We start from the raw sequence: 17,483 nt of genomic DNA, 5'->3' as shown, positions 1-17,483 counted from the left end.
TGGCTGCCCTTTTTCTTAGGTAAGGCACTTTTCCTTTATAAACTTTCCAGACGTACTTCAAGCAGCAACTCATTTCAGCAACTCATCTGAAAGCCAAAGCTGATAAGAACATCTCTAACTGTTTACATGCTGAAGCAGAGAAAACATAACTAAAACTAACATAGGGTAGTGAAATCGATAATATCTTTGAAAGGAGTTGCTTTATATTATAAATTTATAATGCCAAGAAAGGTGTGGTTTGTGTTTTGTGCTGATGGCAAATGTAGGAACACTGGAGTGATAGTTATGAGGTGCAGCTTCCTGAGAGGGATATTTTCCCCATCATGATTCCAGATCACCAACTGCTGTTGGAAAAAAATGCAGAAAATGGCCAGGTCACATAGCATTGTTTAATTTATCTTCATTATTAGCAGCATGAAAAAGCAGGCAAGCTTTCATCTGACTAAAATCAAGCAAGTCTTTGTTGCTGGTTGAGGTCTGTACTACCAAATGCTGCATCTATGCACTTACATTAAAACTAATGTTTCTCTTCAAAGTTTTTTTTTTTTAAATTGTAGTGGGTAAATACTAAGACTGGCAGACATCAGTCCTGATAAAAGTTGTATATAGTTCTGTAATTAAGAGTCTGAGAGAAGTTCATAATAATCAAATTTCAAAATTTTTGTTGTAGGCAGCCTCTATTTTTACGCATTCTATGCAGTTGTGCCCTCCCCTATGAGAAAGAGCAACAAGATCTTTTCTTTTATGAAAAAAGATCTTTTCTTTTATGCACACTGAGAGCATATGCACCAAGACAAATTCCTTGTGTGTCCAATCACACTTGGCCAATAAAAAATTCTATTCTATTCTATTCTATTAAATGCCAGTTCCACTGATACTTTTTATGTAATATTTTAATTAGATGCTGTTTTTGGAAGCATTTTTAAGAATCCACAATCCAGTCATTAGCAAATGTATCTGTTGAAACCTGTCCTGTTATTTGTGTAGAAACTGAACATTTACAAGCACAAAGCAATCATATGACTCAATTACAACGAATCAAAAGAAAGTCAGTGGAACAAGGAAATAAATTAAACAATCGCATTTTTTTCTTAAAGGGACTGCAGCTCATTTTCTCACAGCCAAGAATAAAATGAAAGAAGAAATTGAACTGGACGTAAGTAATTGTTTTTGCACAATTGCAAGATGAAAAGGGATGTGTGACACCTCTCACACATGATCTCTCATTCAGATGTGGTTATTTTTGACTGGGGATAAAGCTAGAAAAGACAGTGTACTCAGGCCTCTAGCTTTCCAGTTATTGAATCCGACTGGCCCAGCAGATGAATTTATGGTAATTCCTATTTATTTATCAGCCTCTACTAGTTAAGCAGAGCAAGCTAGTTTAGTTGTAAGGCAGGTACATATACACTTGTTTCTCCCACTCAAAGCAGGTGCATCATTATGTAGAGTAAATAAAGAAGTAATGGGAGGCAGTTTGAAGGGATGTTGTTCATATTGGTTCTGAATTTTCTGGTTGCCCTGCTTTGTTTAATTAAGTACACAGCTGACATGACTGAGGCAAAAATTTCTTTGCTAGTTCAGCAATGATGGAAGATACCCAGCTATCTGTGCTAAATGTAGATACAGTTGCTACTCCAACTAGCTTAGTATACGAAATCAAGGGAGACACAATCGTCTTTCTCATCTCAGATGTCAAAGTGGTTTAGGTGGACCTTATCTATCTAGGCTCCAATGTCAGATCTTAATTGGTGCAGATCTTAATTGGCGCAAAGAATCAGAGTCTTCTCTGAGAGAGTCAGAGAGAATCAGAGAGTCAGATAAGTGCTTAGAATATCAACTCCATGCTGCAGCTGTTCTTGAATACTTAACAGGGGTCCCCACATTGATTAGGTAACTATGGATTCTGATTTGAAGACTTCAGATTTTCTTTTTTTCCCGAGGAGTCTCCAAACTCTTCTAAAGGGTGGTTAAAATTACTACAGGCTGTCTGGTACCAGAACTCATTAGTATAAACAAACCATGGATTAGAAGGTAAAAGCCCAAAAATTCCCTTGTAAAGTAAAGAGTGAAACATTAAACATAAAAAACAATAAAATTATTTGGAAAGTATGAGGACATTGATGATGAACACTGTGCTACCAGGCAAAGAGCCATGGTGGCACAGTGGCTAAAGTGCAATATTGCAGGCTAACTTTGCCAATTGCAAGAAACTCGATCCTGACTGGCTCAAGGTTGACTCAACCTTCCATCCTTCCAAGGTTGGTAAAATGAGGACCCAGATTGTAAATTTGCAAACCGCTTAGAAAGTGCTATAAAGCACTATGAAGTGGTACAGAAGTCTTAGGTGCTATTGCTATATTTGATAAAGAATGTAGACAGTCATTGTACTGACATGTCCTTGCAGAAACAATCTTTTAATGTTTTTAGTGACATGGTCTATAAAAAAATATGTCTTGGAAGAAAGGATGAGCTTTTTTATTTTAGTGTTGTGGATCTGATGGTCCATTATAGCATACTGAGTGACTTTTCGATCATATTGTTTTTCTTACAGCCTCTAAGGAACTACAAATTACAAAGTTCTCATCAAACTTCATCTTCAGGTATATGTTCCAAGAAGCATATTCAAAGTAAAAGATAAGTTATCTTACTGAGCACAAGAATGTGGGAGTCGGGTTTACCATTTGCCATCCAAGTCCTAGATAAATCACCATGGGAAAAATACAATTCAGATCAAATGAAAATGAGTGAAATAATGGATTGTTATTCCTTAATTATATTTTGTTGTATTAGTTAAGATAAAATATTTCATCCTTATTATTTAGAATTATTTCAATCAAAGTTATCTGCTCTGCACTTTTGTCTGTGCAAGTGTCTGTGTATAGGAGTGCACAAATGCAACATATACATATATCTACTTTTAGAATAAAGCAATAGACGTGTGTAAAATAATTGTAATGTTTTGGATTTGTCTTTATTTTAATTTAAATAAATAGAGATAAGAAAAACTATTATTGTACTTGGCTAACTGATAGCCTATGCTTTATTTCTTCAGTTCACACACTGCGACCATCAGACATTCAAGTAGCTGTTGCTATAGGAAGTTTGGGAAATGTGAGTATAGCAGTGAATTCTCTTGAAAAGGGATTGTGGCATTATGCAGACGTACAGTAGTCTTTAATCAGATGGAAAAACTGTTAGTCAATTGAATCAAAGCAAAGTTGCCAACTTACAAATTGGCTCCTGGAGCCATGCTTTTACCAACTACTTGATCTGCAACATTCCTAACTTTTCACTACCTATCAATCTGATATTTTTTCTTGAGTGAATTACTGACATCTCAAGCTCCATACATCTAAATTGATTTTATTAAACTTTTTGCCTTTCTCCCATGCTTTCCTTTCTTCATACATTCTCTTTGCACTTCTTCTGCCTGCTTTTTGTTCTTCATTTCTGTTGTTGGAGTTACAGATCACAGTAGGGGATCAGGAACAGAATTCATTACTGTCACTGAATTCTCCTTCAACTCTAGACCTAGGGACCTAGGTCTCTGTCCTTTTCCTCACCCTTTCTTTCCTGGTAATAATTAAAACATCTTCCTTTTTGTCTTTATTTCCAGGTGGGAGATTTTGGAAAGGAGGAAGGAGGTCTCTTCCAAAGGTAGTACCTTTTATTAAGTTCTGAAGACAGGTTATTTTCCATTCATGTGTTCCGCAGAGTTCCAGATCTTTCCTTTAATAATAACGGAAAAAGTCTGCCTGAGGCAGGGATCAATATAAAAGGAACACAATATTACAACAGAAGAGACCATCAGCACTTTCTGCAGACCCAGTAAATGGAGCAAATATATGACCAGTCCAGCTGGTGAGCTGTTCTAATAGAGGATATCTAAATAGTCAAATATATACCATAATATTAGGATCATATTTCCTTCATTTCTGTCCCAATACTCAACAGGGATACTAATAGATATATTGGATACATTGGCATATTGGATTTATTTCTGACAATGGGATGGTGTTTTTTTTTTAAATGCAATTTACCACCAGTCCTAAGTGGATTAACTAGTAGGAAAAGAAGTGTCATGGGCTAGGTTCAGGATTCAGATTCTTGAGTTCCAACTGAATGTGTGGTATGTCAGCCTCAGAAGGAATCACATGAGGTTGATCAAACACAGGCAACACCTGAGCAGCTGGAAGAGTCATGTGAAGTGATATAAGACCTCCCAACTGATGTATCTGATGTTTTGAGAGGAGAGCAGAACACCCAAGGTCTATTAGGGTTCTTCTCACCAAACAAAGAAGTAGACCTTCGTGACAGCTGGCTGCAGTTTATATAAGAATCTGCTCTGCTTCTCTTCTCTTTGCTGGAAGCAATGTCTGACTTCTGGCTTGTGTGTGAATTCTGTTCTTGAACTTCTGACCCTCGGACCGGTTGTCAACCTTGACACAGAGCTTTGAAACTTGGACACAATTTTGGATGATTCTTCTGAATGTTCCTGTTTCAAAACAAACTTTGCTTTGTCGATACTCTTTTACTCCTTTGATAACTCTGCTCCCTTAAAGCAAAATTGATAATGTCCCAAGAGAGCATGTGTGCTGAAATTTGAAACACAACAGTGAGAATTTCTCTGACCCTTCATTAGAAGTTACATTTTCTCATCCTGAGAGCACATTGGATGATCAAAAGGTTAGGGTTACCTGACATAGTTTATGTAACATTTAATTAGTCCTCCATTTCTACATTGAATAATAGCAATTAAGATTTAAATAGTGATAAGAAGAATAGATGATTTCCGGACTCAAAAATAACCCTTTTAGGAAATATGATTCTTTCCTAAACACCCCACAATATAGATGACATAAATAGAGGGGAGAGGAAAAGACAAGGCCCAATACAAAGCTAATATACCCTAGGATCCATTATTCTGTATGAAGGAATAATTAATTGATATTTCTATTTTTAGCTCAGAACAAGACTTTATTCAGGGAAGCATGATAATACTTACAGGTATGTCTTAAGTTCTTGACAGAATTATTTTGCTACTCAATGATTAGAAATTTTTAAGAAGGGAAATGGTTCTCATTGTTTACCCTCAGGATGTTAGATAGTTAAAGCTGATGCCAGGCTTGTAGATAATCTAACCCATTCCTTTACTGTGTGCAGAAAATTTAGAACTAAACCAATATTTCAGCTATAATTCATGACCATATTGAAGACGGTTTGTGGGAAGCAAAATAACAATGCAGTAATAATATGCCATCTTATACCATAAGTAATACATGGGATTACCGGAAGTTCTCCCATGCATTACTTTTACATTATACTCAGAGTTAGATTAATTATGGTGTAGTTTGTTGTGTAGTATTCTATGAATTTAAATAGAGGTAAATCAATTGCATATGTGTGGTTAAAGGATGGGGATCCAAACAGAGATCAATGAATATGAAACCTTAAATGTTTACCATTATTTATGTGATGGTTTGTAAAAGCTTTTGATGACAATGAATAGATTATATAATGGAAAAGGCTGAGAGCCTGAGCACTTCAAACAAATATTTCTTTAGTCTTTGTTTCCAGACCTTCAGCATGGAAGAGTCATAGTCTCCCTAGAGAAATAGTTTTGCTGAAGTGTACTTGTATTTGTTCATTTGATCCAATCCTGATTTCCAGGGGTCATGGAAAACACGTCTTTGCTTACTTGTAAGTGACATTTGAAGAGGTGTAAGAAGCCGTCATGTCTGTAGGAAGAGTGAGGACCTGAGGCCAGAGTTAAAAGAGGGATCAGCATAGAATTCTTTCGTAGCCACAAGCAAACTAACTCCAACCTCCCTTGAATTCCATTGGCCCTTATTTAAACACAAACAAGTGTGACCTGTTAGTTGAGAAAGTTCTGGTGCATAAACCTGATAAGCAATAAATCAGTTTAATTGAACTTTCAAATATGACCTGATCTTTCATACCTGACGTTATCCTCCATTAAATCTTCCTTTTTTCCTGGCTGAATTTGTCTGTACCTTTTAATTTTCCTTCATAATTGTTTTATTAATTTTTGCTCACCTTTACCTTCTGTCAAATTTATCAACATTTTCATTTATATCCTTGGAAGTACAGATGAGCCACACACTACCATCCCATCCCCCAGTTTTGGGTTGTCTGTCAGGTAACAGTAATAGAGTTGGAAGGGACTTTGGAAGCCATCTAGTCAATCTCCTGCTCACACAGGAGACCTATACTAGGGATTCAAACCGCCGAACTGCCGACCTTTCTGATCGCCATTTCTTGTAGGGCCTCTGGTGGCTCAACAGACTAATGCAGTCTGTTATTAACAGCAGCTGCTTGCAATTACTGCAGGTTCAAGTCCCACCAGGCCCAAGGTTGACTCAGCCTTCCATCCTTTATAAGGTAGGTAAAATGAGGACCCAGATTGTTGGGGGCAATAAGTTGACTTTGTATATAATATACAAATGGATGAAGACTATTGCTTGACATAGTGTAAGCCGCCCTGAGTCTTTGGAGAAGGGCGGGATATAAATGCAAAAAAAAAAAAAAACTTTGGCCCTTTAGCTGTGAACTCAATTTCCAGCAACTACTCCTACTGAAAAATTGTGCACAAAATATAGCTAAATTTCATCCACTTTACTTTAATACAATGAAGAATTATTAATTAGCACTGTGAATATGAACCAATTATACTTATTTTGTCTATTGTGCAATCTTTTTCTTTTAGCATCATTAAATAATATAAATCTCAGTGTTAGCCAATGTCAAAAAGCTATGCTTAGTTAAATTTGGTTAGTACTAAAATGAGAGGTTATTTGAAAATTAAAGGATTGCAGACTAAGAAGAAAAGGATGACAAACTATTCCCAGAATAGTTTCATGGAAAATTACAAGGTAGTGGTCATTAAGTCTTCAGGGTTTAAGTTCAACTCAAAGGAAATGTTACTTTATTATAATTACAATTACTATACTATACTATACTATACTGCACTACACTACACTACACTACACTACACTACACTACACTACACTACACTACACTATAAAACAGAGTTGGAAAGGACCTTGGAGGTCTTCTAGTCCAACCCCCTGCTAAGGCAGGAAATCCTATACCACTTCAGACAAATAGTTATCCAACATCTTAAAAACTTCTGGTGTTGGAGCATTCACAACTTCTGGAGACAAGTTGTTCCAATTGTTCTAACCATCAGGAAATTTCTCCTTAGTTCTAATTTAGAGAGTCTCCACATCTTTTTTACATTGTGGTTACCAAAATTATCACTAGATTATCACTAGCCATGATGAAGTTCCCATTCTAGTCTTCCTTTGTATCTTTTTTTAAAAAACAAACAATTCCCTAATTTGTTGCCTAGTGGTTTCATTGTCACGTGTGCACAAGCAGTTCCAGAGCCTATGAATAAACTGAACCAAGTTTATGTCTTTCAGCTCTTATTAGGAAATATAATCCTTCTGTGCAATATTATTCTCCCTTGGGAAACAGTGAGATTTTATCAAGAAATGGAACTATGTAAGTTCATTTTTTATGTACTGGGCTGCTTCTTGTTCACCTGGGTGTCATTGTTGCATTGATGAACGATGCTGTAGATGAAAATTATGCAGGAAATGAAGGACATGTTTTTGAAATTGGAGTAATTACCTATTTATGTAATTGCTGCATTTCTCTAAAATGCTTTTGCTTGCTTTTCTTTTGGAAAATTATCAGTTGCATTCTATATTAAAATAATTACAGGGAAGCTAATTGAACAGGAAAAACAAAAAAGTGGTTAAAATCATTAAGGTGCTAAGATGTTAACAGTTAATTATTATTATTTTCATGATCAGGACTGTTAATAAAAAGGAAATTGTACAGAAATTGTTCAGTGGTGGGATTCAAATAATTTAACAACCAGTTCTCTGCCCTAATGATTTCTTCCAACAACCAGTTTGCCAAACTGCCCAGAAACTTAACAACCGGTTCTCCTGAAGTGGTGCGAACTGGCTGAATCCCACCACTGCCTTGATTTACAACTAGTCACTTAGCAACTGTCTGGCATTACAACTGCCTAGGCCAGGTGTCTCCAACCTTGGCAACTTTAAGCCTGGCAGACTTCAACTCCCAGAATTCCCATTAAAGCATTTCTGGCTGTCGTAAAATATCATGCTATTGGTCCTACCCATCCAATTACTGCTTTTCAGAAGCTTGGCAACCGGCTTATATTTTTAGTTGGTTGCCCACAGTCATGCGACCATAATTTGTGATTTGGCAAAAAAAAAATTCAGGAGAATGGATTCAGACTTATGGCCGTGTGATTTGCTTAATGACTGCCATAAAAATACTTGTAAAATTAGGACAGATAAGGTGGCTGCCTCAATTTATAACTGTCACAATTTACAACCAAAATTCCAATCCCAGTTGTGGTCGTAAACTGAGGACTACCTGTAATGTTATATAGGAATGACCTTGGGAATGTGGGAAGGGAAATGCTGCCTAGGGAATAATCCAATTAGAAAGGGCATAGCCCACAGCTGCATAATAGGTAGAGAAAGAGACTCATAAAGTGTCCCTCTTTAGTTCTCAGTCTGTAAAGGAAATGGTGGGATATTTGTATTTTTTGTAGATCTTGTTAAGATAGTATTACAATAAAGTGGAATAGTCTCATCTGGTCATATTTCTTATCTGCTCTTCCACCTAGGAAGGCTGACATCAGTCTCACAAGTCTGAAACTACAAATATCTCACCATCCCCTTTAGTAAAATCCTTTGGACCAGTGATCACCAACTGGTGGTCCACGAGAAAATTTTGGTGGTCCATGGAGAAATCTTCGTATTTTCGCTGGTGCACCCTGGTAGAGGAGCTGTGGCGCAAGCAGGCCAAAACAGCGATTGTGATGGCTGGAAGCTGTGCCAGCAAAACACTACTTGCACTTGCGCAGCATCAGCATTCCACCTCGGTATATTTGCCCAGCCGGTGGCGCAAAGCAGCCCTCGTTTCTTGCTGCTTGGGACTTGGAGTGGTAAATGGCAACTGGTTCAGGGAGCAGCCAGATTTTGCTCTGTATTGCGGACACCAGATCAGCCCCCTGCAAGCTCTCGTCCCTCAAGGAGTGCTCACTGAAGCGGCGCAGGAAACTTCAGCCAGGCTCCCCGAGAGATGGGAGCTTGCAGGGGGCTAATCTGGCATCCGCAATGGAGAGCAAAATCCGGCGGCTCCCCTGACCAGATAGCATTTACCGCTCTGAGTCCCAAGTGGCAGGAAACGAGAGTTGCTTTGCTCCACTGGCTGGCACAAATATACCAAGGCGGAATGCTGATGCTTCACAAAATAAAATAGAGAAAAAGAGACAGAATGAAAGAGAGAATGAGAAAGACAATGAGAGAGAGTGAGAGAATGAGAGAGAATCAGAATGAGAGAGAATGAGAGATAAAGAGATAGAGAATCAGAATGAGAGAGAGAAAGAGATTGGGGGAGAGAGAGAGAGAATGAGTGGGATAGAAAGGGGTGAGAGAGAGAAAGAGAGAATGAGAGAAAGAGTGGAAGAGAGAGAGAAAGAGAGGGGGGAGAGAGAAAGAGAGATGAGAGAATGAGAGAGAATGAGTGGGAGAGAGACAAAGAGAGGGGGAAGAGAGAGAGAAAGAGAGAATGAGAGAGAAAGAATGGGAGAGAGAGGGGAGAGAGAAAGAGAGAGGGGGAGAGAGAAAGAGGGATGAGAGAGAATGAGTGGGAGAGAGAGAGAAAGAGAGAGGGGGGAGAGAGGAAGAGAGAATGAGAGAGAAAGAGTGGGAGAGAGAGGGGAGAGAGAGAGAAAGAGAGAGGAGGGAAACTGCCTGAAGGATCCCATCCCATCATTGGGAGTCCAGGCCTTCAGCAAGTGGCATTCTGGATTCGTATTAGTGGTCCGCGGGATTTAAAATTGGTGGTCCAAAAGGTTGGGGACCCCTGCTTTAGACTTTCTAAATACTGCACACCCTACTCATTCTCTCTTCTCTTGGCTTCTGAAAACATCACTTAAGAAAGGGCCATTTTGTATTTTGGAATAATCTGGATTCTGTAGATTAAACTTCATCTTTCTAGCTGCAAAAAAAGAACATTTACCTGCTTAACAATTTCTCTCTTTGATTTGTGACACAGTAATCTTTTGGATCAAGCAAAAGAACTTGTGGAGAACATGAAAGAGATCCAGGTATGTATATTGTAACAAGTTATAGTGCGATCTACTTATATTTATAATCTCTTGAATATTTAATGTTGGGCAAAAGCATTTTCATCCTTGTAGCATATACATCTATTATGGCCAACATGTCTTTCCTGTGCATTCCTGGTTCTACCAACATTTGTTGATTTCTCGTATCGCACGTGTGTGATAGGATCAACCCTGTTGTGCCTCGTCCGCTTTCCCCGCAGCCGGGCCCGTCTTATCTGCTTCCGAACACTGAGGAATGTCCTAGCATGCCTCCCGGCCCCAGCCCTGGCTCCATGCCCAGACAGGCCAAGGAAGAAGAAGAAGTGCCTCCAGCCCCCAGCCCTGGCTCCATGCCCAGGCAAACGGAGCAACTAGACCCCTCCCCCTCCCCCACAGCATGTGAGCCTGAGGAAGGTCAATTACCAACAGCTGCAGACTGGAGTGACCCTCGCTTCAGGAGAATTGATAGGCGGCGTCAACAGAAGGAAGGGAGGGGCAGGCCTGGATAAGTGCTGAGTCATGGAGCCACACCCCATGGCCTATATAAAGGATCTGCTTTCTGGCATTCTCTGAGTCAGGCAAAGTCTACCTTATCTTGCTGAAGTCACTTTCTGGTCTCCTGCCTGCCTTGAGAACTTTGCTAGGACTTTGGCAGAGCTGCAGAGGCACGCCTGATTCGGATTTCCCTGACCCGGCCGTCAGCGGAAGAGTGGGACACGACAAACCCCAACTAATTGTAGCTTGAAATTCTGCTCTGGATGGAGACACTGACATTTTAAGTTTGAGTTAGGACACCAAAATGCTAAAGACACAAAGACACTGAAGACCACCAGTTCAGTTTATAATAATACCCTGTTGCCTTTTGCTTTGTCTTGCTTATAATATTGTGATGGTCAAACCTTAAAAAATAATATATTTATACAAAATAGCAGCATTTAATTCTTGGTCCTGTGGAACTAGGGGACACATTCATATTTTTCCTTTTAATTCTGAAAATTGTTTCGATTTTTTTAAAGGCCAGCTTTATTTATCAATTAACAAGCAAGCCAAACGACTACCTAAAATGTACTAGGTTCTAAAAAATGGATTTTAAAAAAAGTATTAGATGTATTAATATCCAGTTCTCAGATGATGGGGAATTCTGAAGACCCTCTAGCTTGGTGGAAGCCATTCAGATCATAGAAATATTTTTTATGGGAAACCCCACTCTAGGCACTCCCCTTTTATCTGGGTGTTATTCAACTTCTTTCATGACAAGAACTTTCAGATTAGAGTTCAAAAGGTGCTTTTTCAAGAGGCAAGCGGACTTTCTGGTTTTTCTTTGAAGACATTTTGCTTCTTATCCAAGAAGCTTCTTCAGCTCTGGGTAAGAAGTGAAACTTCTTCAAAGAAAAACCAGAAAGTCCAGTTGCCTCTTGAAAAAGCACCTTTTGGACAACCATGACCTGGATGACTGAGAATCTCCATAGACTTTCAGATTAGAGTTTTTTTCCCCTAACATTGAAACAGGTGCTATCTTTACAAAGTTCATATTATGATGAATCTATTTTTTTTTTTTGGTGTTAATTCTCCAAACAGATTTTGGTAAAATTGTGAAGAGGAAGCAGTACAGCCCCTCTCTGTTATTCTAACTTGAAACCTTTATCCTAGTTTAGTTCAGCTAGTAATGTGGCCCCACAAGATTTTAACAAATGTAATAAAATAAAGGAAGTTAGCCAGTGGTGGGATTCAAGTGATTTAACAACTGGTTCTCTGCCCTATTGATTTCTTCCAACAACCAGTTTGCCAAACTGCTCAGAAAGTTAACAACCGGTTTTCCCGAAGTGGTGCGAAGTTAGCTATGTGGCCCAAGACAATTCCTCTTCACTCAATGTAGTCCAAGCAAGCAAAAAGCTGGCATCCACCTGGTTTAGTGGTTAAGGCACCAGGCTAGAATCCAGGAGACAGAGGTCTAGTAACAACTTGGGCATGAAAGCCAACTAGGTGACTTTCGCCCAGCTTAGCCCAACTCACTCACAGGGTTATTGTTGTGGAAAAAATAGGTGGAGGAAAGAGTATTATGTTCACCACGTTCACTTATTTATAAAAATAATAATAGTGGGATTAAAAATATTTTTAAAAATGAAACAAACTGTTTAGGATGATTATTGTGATCTGACCATTCAAAAATATTGAGGACAAGTGTATCAGCTGCTCCCTTTAACCTCTTCAGCTTCCTTGTGATGGCTTGTGTTCTTTTCCCTTAGTTGTTTGACTATCAAAATGACTGGAAGCTAATCACAGTTTTTCACCTGTGTTCTTCGCAGAACTCTGACTCCCAGGTAAATAAGAGGAATGGCTTGTTAGGACTTATAGGTAAATAAAAGGCATGAGACTTGGAAATAGACCAGGAAATTGGATTAAAGAATAAACAAATGGTGGATTTTGATGTTTCTTGGATGGTGCCAGCTTTCTTTAGAATATATAAGCCATCCTGCAAAAAAATCAAGATCGCAGGCATGGCTATGTGGTCAAAGCCCCACAATGCCTGAAAAAAAGGGCTGGAATTTTGATTACATGGCTGCTATATTGACTTTCTGACCACTCCTACAAATAGCCTTTCATCTAGGCAGTGGCATCTTCAGGATTTCACTGTTTTTGTCTGAATGATAAAGGCTGCACTGCTCATGCAATATTGCAATGGTTGTAAAAAATGGGTTTGACTGTATTGCAATGCTGTCAGACTGATTTTCCTTTCCAAATTGCACTTTATTTTTCCGTTAGTGGTATAGTACACATAATAATTTGTATTATTAAAAATAAGTCATTTTTCTAAGAGATAAGTTTTCTCTTCTTGAAGATTCAATCAAATATCTGTAAATCAAAATGTAGTAAATATTCTTAAATATGTGTATAGTAACACTCATCTCCCACATTTTAGAAAATGGTAGGAAAACCAGTTAATCACTTAATATGGAAAAATCATTTTATTTATTCCTGCAGTCAGATAAAGTAGCAGATAAGTAGCACTAATACCACGGTGTTGAAATTCAGCAACAAATAATTTTCAGCAATATATTTGGGGGTTTGCCTTTTTCATTTCAAAAAAATGAATAATGATGTGTAAATGATATGTAAAATATATTTAAACTTATGCCTACTTGGCCCCTAAATTCTTTTATACTATTCATGTTGATCCACTTCTCAAGTTCTCATTGCATTCTTGTCATGACCTCTAAAGTACATTTTTAATTTAAAAAAAAAAAAAGTCAAGTCATGAATAGATTGCCCCTCTGCCTAATCTAACAAGTAAGACTTCACAGGACATTATGTAAACTCAATCACAAGCCTTGGAAAAGTTTATACAGTTTATGTATACATTCTATACAGTTTTTGTCTTCACAAATACATATTAAAAATATTTTCAAAATATAATAATTTTAGCACAAGAAAAACCTAACAGGGTCCCTGTAAAAAGTCTATGCCCCAGTTGGAATTAGGATTTAGTTCTAAAATTATTGAATATAGATTATTTAATGCAGGAAAGGTGACGGTTAATCCATAACCATCTTTTTATTGATTAAATTAAGAAATGGAGGATTCCCACTCTTTTCAAGACATATTTACTTGAGATTCCTTTCCACGCTGGTGAAATGACAGATACGAGAGGCAGACATTATTCTGAAATGTTTGATTTGGAGTGGAAAAAAATTGTTAACCATTTTCTCATATAACTTGCTTTATTTTGAACAGGATATTTCCCGCCGCAACAGCATAAAGAAACTTGAAAAAGTCCTGGATTTTTTATACAGAGAAGTATGAACATTTTCCCAGATTCAATAATTTTGAAACACTGAAGTTATTCATATAGACTTATGTATAGCATATGCATATACCTGTATCTGTGACAGCCAGTGTAATATAGTAGTTAAGGGAATATGAAAACTCAGTTCTTATAGGCATGGAAGGCAGCTGGGTGATTTTGGGCCAATAATTCTCCTTCTTTCAACCCTAGATTGAAAAGTACTTATCTATTTTGGACTAGCAAAATAGAATATGATCTATAACCTTCAATCAAAGCAACTTTATCCTGTAATGGATTGATTCAGGGCGATATTATTATTACTATTATTAGTAATCTTATACACACAAATAGATACAGACCTACAGATATTCTTCCCACTGTTATATTTGTCCCAAGATGGTTTATAGTGTAACAATAAATATGAGCTCCCCTCAAACTATTGAACATGAGTTATTGCTATTTTTACAATAAAAACAGATTTATAATAAATCTGTTGCCCATGCAAAACATCCCCATGGGAAAATGTCTGGTTGCCTAATTTATTCACATTGTATTACACAGGCAGTTCTTTTTCCAATGTTGCAACATGTTTTGGTGTGCATGGAACATCCTTAGGTTGGGGAAAGTTGTTTTAGAGTTTAAGGAAAGGGAATAAGATCCAGCTCACACACCTTTCTCATTATACTCATACTGTACATCACCTCTGTTGTGTCTAGTTTTGCCTACAGATAATTGCTGTTAATATTATTTTACAATCCAAAAAGCTTAGTTTCAGTTATGCCCATACATAAATGACATGTTTCAGATACTCACTTGATCCACAATACACTAAACTCACACTAATCAAACAGGTTGGGTGTATGCAACCTGCTCAGAAACCTAACCAAGAATAATACCAAACAAACTGTGGATTGGGGTGAATTTATTTGATAGGTTTTCAACCGATTTAAATTAATTGTTTGTATGAATATTGTTCTAATTCTTTCATTGACTAAATTGGTATCCATTGTGTCAGTGAAACTTCTTTTACCATTCTTTTCTATCCTGAAATAGTGAGCAAAGATGCAAGACCACAAAAGTTTATATAAACGATTGGTGGTAGAAATCCTTTTCTGTAATAGGAAACTGTTAAAGTAATTCAGCTATTCTTCTATCACTGCAGGTTCCTAAAGTCTTTGTAAATGTGGTGGATTTTACATTGCTCCCAATCTCAACTCTTTCACACACAGATCGGAATTATGTCAGGTAACCCAAATTTCTTCTATTTATAAATTGAGACATTTTCCCTCTTCCATTTTAAATATGTATTGTTGTTTTCTTTATTTTTTCCCTAGAAGTTTGTTTCAAAAATGCTCTGTATGATTTGGCAATTCACTAGTCATTTAGGCTTTGTTCCTAAAAGTTTTCCCTCTGGGCCATTTTGCCCATTTCTATATTACCTGAACAGGTACCATATGTGCATGTTGATTAGCACTTAGTAGTGGAGTCTTCCCTAGTGTGGTGCCTTTCTAGAACTCCCAGGCAGTTAAGGAGTTCCCAGGTCAGGGATGTTTATTCTACTTTCATAGACATGCCAAACAGTGGTGGGTTTCAAATTTTTTTACTACCGGTTCTGTGGATGTGGCTAGTGGGCGTAGCATGGCTTGGTGGGTGGGCTTGGTGGGCTTGGCAGGGGAAGGATACTGTAAAATCTCCATTCCCTACCCAATCCAGGGGAAGAATACTGCAAAATCCCCATTTCCTCCCAATTAGCTGGGACTTGGGAGGCAGAGAATAGATAGGGGCAGGGCCAATCAGAATTTTTACTACCGGTTCTCTGAACTACTGAAAATTTCCACTACCAGTTCTCCAGAACTGGTCAGAACCTGTTGAAACCCACCTCTGATGCCAAAGGTAAGTTGTGTAATTGTAGGCGTCCAGTAGAAGCTACAATGACTTATTGCGAATCATGATATTGCATAAATGACAACTTATGCAGTTTGCATGATAACAGATGATTTTATGTAAGCTGCTGAAAGTCTCTTTGATTACAGCATGATGGAAACATATTTAATTAATGTCATTTCCCTCCTTCTGTCCCTCTTTGCTCTGTGGTATCAGATATTGGACTAGGATTGAGTAGGTGTAGGTTCAAAGCTGCTCACAGCCATGGAAGCTTCTCCATCAAATTAGAGCTAGTCGTTTTTTCTGAAGAGGAATATTCTTGTGATGAGGGAAAATGAAAGGAGAGACAACTATTTTGCTACTTTAAGTTCCTTCTTAAAGTAAATAAATGGAATAGAATGGAACATAGCATTCCATAAATGGAATGTAAATGGAACAAACATGTATTTGTGATAGATTGCTTCATTTTAAACATTCTAAAATGTTTAAAATTCATTTTAAACATTATAAAATTCTAAAACAAAAGCAACAAAAAATGAACCCCAAAACATATTTTCTTTTAAGCAAAAATGAGTCTTAGAACCTATAAATTGACATTTATTGTGCATAATGATGCCATTTCTTATGTGTACTTAATATAGCACATTGGAACATTTTTATCAATTTTGAGCATCTTGGCATTTGGGAATCTCAGAACTTTATCTGTAAATAAATAACTACATAGGAGATATTACTAACAAATGAACTTTTATTAAGTAGTTACCATGTCAGAAAATAATATTGATCTTTTAAAGAGGAAAAGTATATGCAAAATATTTTGAATCTGAAATGTTTTGAGCTTGAAGCTTCCTATTTCAAGTTAAAAACAGTTGTTCTGAATTTCCTGGACGTGTTCCCATTCTGTTCCTGAACCCTGGAAGTATTCCAAATTGAACAGCTCTTTGAATAATTGATTAGAATCAATGAAACAGCACTGGAATATTTCCAAGAAGAACACATCATCCAATTTTGAGCTTGAGATAGTTTAAATTCAAAACATTTTGCACACTCCAAAAGAAAAGATAGACTAGCTGGTTATGCCAAGAAACTGTCTATTGAAAACACCCATTCTTCCTTTGCTACATTTCAAGAGATTTCATGTTTTAAATGGAGATTTTTATGGCCTTCCATATTTTTACTTTGCTTTCCTATTGATATATTCTAGGAATATAGTTCCTAATTCATGCATTTGTTTCAAAGACTGTTCCAAATTGGATGAGTCTGTACAGAAGTGGATGTATCAGGTGAGTAACATACCAGGTTTAGTGAAAAGAGAATGTGCCTCCCATTGTATATTACAAATAGACAACCTGTTTTTAGTGTTTCATATCCTTTTCTCATGGTATCATCCACTTCTACCAAGGAGTCTATCATGACCAGTTTGAGAGTGTTTGGAACAAGATTGTCACCAGATCACCATCAGTTACCTAATTTATGAAATCTGCTGCTAAATATTTCTAATTACTTAGAGATGGCAAGAGCATCACTGGGTTTCTTAAATGCCTCCAGGATGTGGAAAGTCTAGTGTGAAATCCAATGGTCTTACTAGGCTTTTCTTAAGAAAATGGTTTTATGTAAAACATTTCATAGCCA

The 17,483-nt window shown here is 37.4% G+C and overlaps 1 protein-coding gene across 1 annotated transcript in view; it reads left to right on the top strand.

Annotated features, from left to right (window-relative positions):
* Positions 1-1,106: 1,106 nt before the first annotated feature.
* The window catches only part of PLB1 (phospholipase B1), a 118,943-nt gene continuing 102,566 nt past the window's right edge, over positions 1,107-17,483 (top strand). The window contains exons 1-11 of the mRNA XM_058162534.1: positions 1,107-1,156; positions 2,555-2,603; positions 3,056-3,114; positions 3,620-3,660; positions 4,967-5,010; positions 7,449-7,530; positions 10,132-10,183; positions 12,430-12,504; positions 13,916-13,978; positions 15,130-15,212; positions 17,056-17,134. Coding sequence (XP_058018517.1) covers positions 1,133-1,156; positions 2,555-2,603; positions 3,056-3,114; positions 3,620-3,660; positions 4,967-5,010; positions 7,449-7,530; positions 10,132-10,183; positions 12,430-12,504; positions 13,916-13,978; positions 15,130-15,212; positions 17,056-17,134 — 651 coding nt within the window. The 5' untranslated portion in view covers positions 1,107-1,132. The remainder of the gene's footprint in view (positions 1,157-2,554; positions 2,604-3,055; positions 3,115-3,619; positions 3,661-4,966; positions 5,011-7,448; positions 7,531-10,131; positions 10,184-12,429; positions 12,505-13,915; positions 13,979-15,129; positions 15,213-17,055; positions 17,135-17,483) is intronic.

The sequence above is a fragment of the Ahaetulla prasina genome, chromosome 1 (assembly GCF_028640845.1).
Source record: "Ahaetulla prasina isolate Xishuangbanna chromosome 1, ASM2864084v1, whole genome shotgun sequence".
NCBI classification, from domain to species: Eukaryota; Metazoa; Chordata; class Lepidosauria; order Squamata; family Colubridae; genus Ahaetulla; species Ahaetulla prasina.
This window is presented reverse-complemented; position numbering and strand designations above follow the sequence as displayed.